Consider the following 4,301-nt stretch of genomic DNA (forward strand, 5'->3'; position numbering starts at 1 on the left):
CATCGATTCCACATTCTCTTTCTCGTTATTTGAAAAATATTTAAAAAAAGTATAGCAACAATAATATTTTCTGTTGCTACATGCTAATATCGCTAGGAAACATTTTTTCTTTTGCTTGGTAATGAGAAACTAAACAATACAGCGGTCACTGCTGACACTGATAAATAATTGTTCATATCTTTCTTTAGGATGAATTTCAAAAGAGAATTTTCAAAATTTCTTTTATAAGTTATGCTATCTTCACAGTTGGTGGTGCTAAATGTTTATGCTAAGATTGGCGACTGTTATGACTTGTGAGTTATCTACCCAAACTAGGGTGTTCACAGAACGATTCTGACACTTAAATATGACATGAATTCTGACACCATGACACATTGAAAGAGATGACACCAGAACACATCTTCAGCTACTTCCTGGGCAAAGTTCCATAACGATTTTGGTAATCCAGAATCTATCATTAGAGATCTTAGTTTTTATAATATTGTTCTGTTGAATCTTTCAGCTGTACCATTATGAGGTGGTGTGTATGGATTAGAGAAATTTGACTCTAAATATTCTCGTTTCATAACTTCTAAAAATTCTCCTCCTGTAAATTCTCTGGCGTTATCTGCTCTTACATAGCAAGCTCTAAGATTCTTCCCAACTAAGTTTCTCATTGTATTTAAATAGTTTTCTAAACAGTCTCCTGCTTCGGATTTGTTGACAATAGCATATGTTTTGGCAAATTTCGAGAAGTCATCCACAAAGACTATTATGTATCTTTTCCTACCAGGATAAGTAATTGTTTTGAAGGGACCTATTATATTAGTATGAGTTATTTGTAGTGGATGATCGGCTCTAGTTCTAACTTCTTTAAATGGTTGTTTGCTCATTTTGGACATTATACAAACTTCGCAGTTTTTGATGTTGTTATTGAATTTGACATTGCTAAGTTCTTTATTTGTCTTTTGTAACTTTATTAAATAGTCATATGATGGGTGTCCCAATCTTACATGCCACAGCATCCCTTCATCTAACACCTCTGAGTATCTTTTCTTGAGTTCGAATGATGTAAATAAATCATCCATTGGTTTTTCGTTTTTAAGGTCATCTAGTGAGTAGTTTTCAAAGTCTTTGTATTGGCTAAGTATAGGTATAGATTCATTCGTAATAATCTCCCTCCCAATCTCTGAGTCTATATTTTTATTGTTTTCTATCTCTATATTTTGTGAGTCTTTCGAAAAATCTTCTAATGTTATTAATCGTGCTCTACAAGAATATTTATTGCATGTTTGTTTGTCCGGGTTCTCGATTCTGTTCTTTACTTCTAATTGTATTAGCCAGTTTGGTTTCTTATAGTACCCGGTTAGAAATATAGATCCATCATTTTTATCAAATATTTTTAAGTTTTTGTCATCAAAGTATATACTAAATCCGGCGTCGACAAATTTCCTAAAGGACATTAGGTTTTCGGATATATCAGGGGCAGCTAGAACGTTAGATAGTCTAATGGTATGACCTTCTGTATTTAAACTTTTAAGGTACAGATCTCCTTGTCCATCTATCTCGATATCGGCCGATTTATTTTTGTTCGCACTCTTAATATAAGTTCCTGAGCTTCTCTTAAAATTTTACAAGATGAACGCTTTATTTGAAATATGTTCCGTCGCTCCGGAATCTAATAAGAAGGTTATCTTATTGTTTACTTTATCAATGTTACTCTTACCTTCAGTATGTGCGACTGCAGCGTTCGCCAGTTTCTGTTTCTTTTTGTCTCCGCTTGGGTAATAAGTTCTGCTTGCGCCCCGTTTACCTACTCTACCATTGTTGCGACCTCTAGAGTTTCGATTTTTGTTATCTCTATTGTTTTAGCAATAACCTTTGCCTCTTTTGTTATTACCATTACCTCTATTGAAATTTCCCCTGTTACCTCTATATGTACCTTTTTCTTTAGATTCTTTCAGCTCTCTATTATTATTTTTATTGGCAACGTACCCTCCACCTCGGTGGGATCCATCTCCACGAGGGCAGGTTCTGCCCGTGTGGTGCGCGAAATCTCTGCAAATATAGCAGAACCACAAACCATACTGGATCAGCGGGCAAGAGTCCGAGATGTGATAAACATTGTGTCGATCACATCTGAAGCACTTGCCCCCACCGATGGGATCAGTACCGGCTGCGGCCGCTGCGCCAGTTCTTGCAACATTGGCAGAGACTCCGTCCGAGACGCCAGAACTCCTTAAGTCAGCTTCCAGCTGTCGAATGAAATTTTTCATCTCTTCTATATTCATTCCTCTGTCTTTTGTTTGTTTAGTGATTATTTCCATTTCTCTAATTCTAGGGTACGTGTCTTTCACAACTTTCATAAAGGCAGACGTTTTCTCTGCGTCAGTGAGAGGAATAGCTGTATCACAGAGTTCATACTCTCTAATAATGGAGTCAAATTTATCCAAGAATACTGAGACTTTATCTTTCTTATTGATCTTAATGCTGTACAGCTCTTCCCTCACTTTAGCATCATCTGTGTTTGCCTCTATTCTTCTGTGTTCTCTAATCTTTCCTAATATTTCTTTGGGGTCATTAATATTGAGAATTATCTTGTGATAGTTCTCATCTAGATGATTGATTATAATATCTCTAACCAGTCTATTTCTTTTATCAATTTCATCAATATTAAAAATTCTTTTAGGTCTAGTGTTTGAATCTATCACATCTAATAATTCTTTTGCTGATAGTTCTGAGTTTAACCGATCTAACCATACATTGACATTAGCTTTTGACGTGAGGGTATAATCCCTTTTGAAGGATGCTTTAGACGTAGAATTAGTGCTCTCTATTGTTTTAGCTAGTGCACCAAAGGTTTGATTTAATTGACTGCTAATGTCGCTGGTAAGATTATTTTGGTTAACCTCAGGATATGTAATATCAGGGTTAATTTCATTTTCTCTAGCAGTTATATCAGGGGCTCTAGTGTTATTGGAGGTTGTGTTGTTTTAGGGTCTAAAATTCTGTCGATGGAGAATGGATGATTCCCACCGTTTTAAAGTGGCGAAGAGGTTATCGCGCTAGTGTTAGTGTTTGCATTTTTATAGTTTGACGCTACCTCGAGTCTTCTTATCTCGAGTCGCTTTGATTCGAGAGAAGCATCTAGGATTATCCTGGCTTGTCTAATTGCCTCTATAATTTGGGGCCACGCTTTGACCTGAAGCTCCGCCACTTTCTCCGTAGACTCCATGATGTGTTCGAGGTGGGTGGTGTAAGCGGTGTTCAAGTCTTCCCTGGGTGGTGCGTTCCCTGCACCAGTTCTCTGGGGAGGCTGAGGGGCACTATCATGCGAGGGTTTCTTGCCCTCGCATTGTTGGCAGCCCTGTGTCGATTGGGGCCTAAAAGCACGACGAATTCGGGGCCCCGGTCGTCCGTAGCGGTATCGGGTGCGGTTGACGCGACACTGGATATAGTGGTGTCGCTGGCCATAGTTGAAGGTGCTAAGGAACAATATCTCCATATAAACATTCGGTGCTTAACTCTGATTTGTTAAAGAAAAACTCTGATTAATCGCGGATCCGCACTCTATTTCTCCATGATTGTTCGATAGATGTTCTAAAACTCTAAACATATAGTATTTGTTAAATTTTATATACCTTTATCATCCGCCTCTGATTCTTGATCGACGACACGGTCCCCCTCCATTGCCGCCCCCATCTCTTGATTAGCCTCGCTGTTCATCTAAAATAAAATGACCGAATGTTTCGTCTAATTGTTTGTAAAAAAGGTGGCTATCAATAGGTTTCTTCCTTATATCTGTCAGGTACACCCAACAGATACAGTCCGAAAGTCGACAATTAGTTATCTGATCGGCTGATACTACTCCCGTGATCCCTCCTTTTCTAGTGGCCATACATGACGCAAATTACTGGGGAGAGGCGATCGCTCACGTCTGCAACATCAAACCAATCATCCAACGAACTATCAAAGTCGCGAGAGGTGTTGACTGTACTTAGCGCAACAACCTCGACTTTATCAGGAGATATTATTAAGTATATATATATAATTTTTAGTTTAGACTCTAGGTATCTCTAAAAAATATATCGTTCTGCTAAAAGATTTAACTAGATTCATAATTATGATTATATGTACATATATGTTTATATTATTATTATATATATTAATGTTATGTTCAGAGGTATAGATATTAAGTTTATATATATTTCATTATTTAGTATCCCTTTTTATTTTAATTGTAATGCATGTATGTCATACGTGCAGGCAGTCCCATACCGGGTCACTACTTGATGTCTGACAAGTCGGTCCAGAATTGTAAG

The 4,301-nt window shown here is 37.4% G+C and overlaps 1 protein-coding gene across 1 annotated transcript; it reads right to left on the bottom strand.

The window, feature by feature from the left end:
• Positions 1-320: 320 nt before the first annotated feature.
• LOC131671657 (uncharacterized) lies at positions 321-3,681 on the bottom strand. The gene is made up of 5 exons (XM_058948263.1): positions 3,621-3,681; positions 1,975-2,824; positions 1,686-1,815; positions 509-1,601; positions 321-451 (listed from the first exon to the last, which is right to left on the bottom strand). Exons 1-5 carry the CDS (start codon positions 3,679-3,681, stop codon positions 321-323), a joined length of 2,265 nt encoding a protein of 754 aa, XP_058804246.1.
• Between the last annotated feature and the right edge of the window lie 620 nt (positions 3,682-4,301).

This window comes from Phymastichus coffea, unplaced genomic scaffold (assembly GCF_024137745.1).
Source record: "Phymastichus coffea isolate CEN01 unplaced genomic scaffold, Cenicafe_Pcof_1.1 PCOF00010, whole genome shotgun sequence".
Lineage (NCBI taxonomy): Eukaryota > Metazoa > Arthropoda > Insecta > Hymenoptera > Eulophidae > Phymastichus > Phymastichus coffea.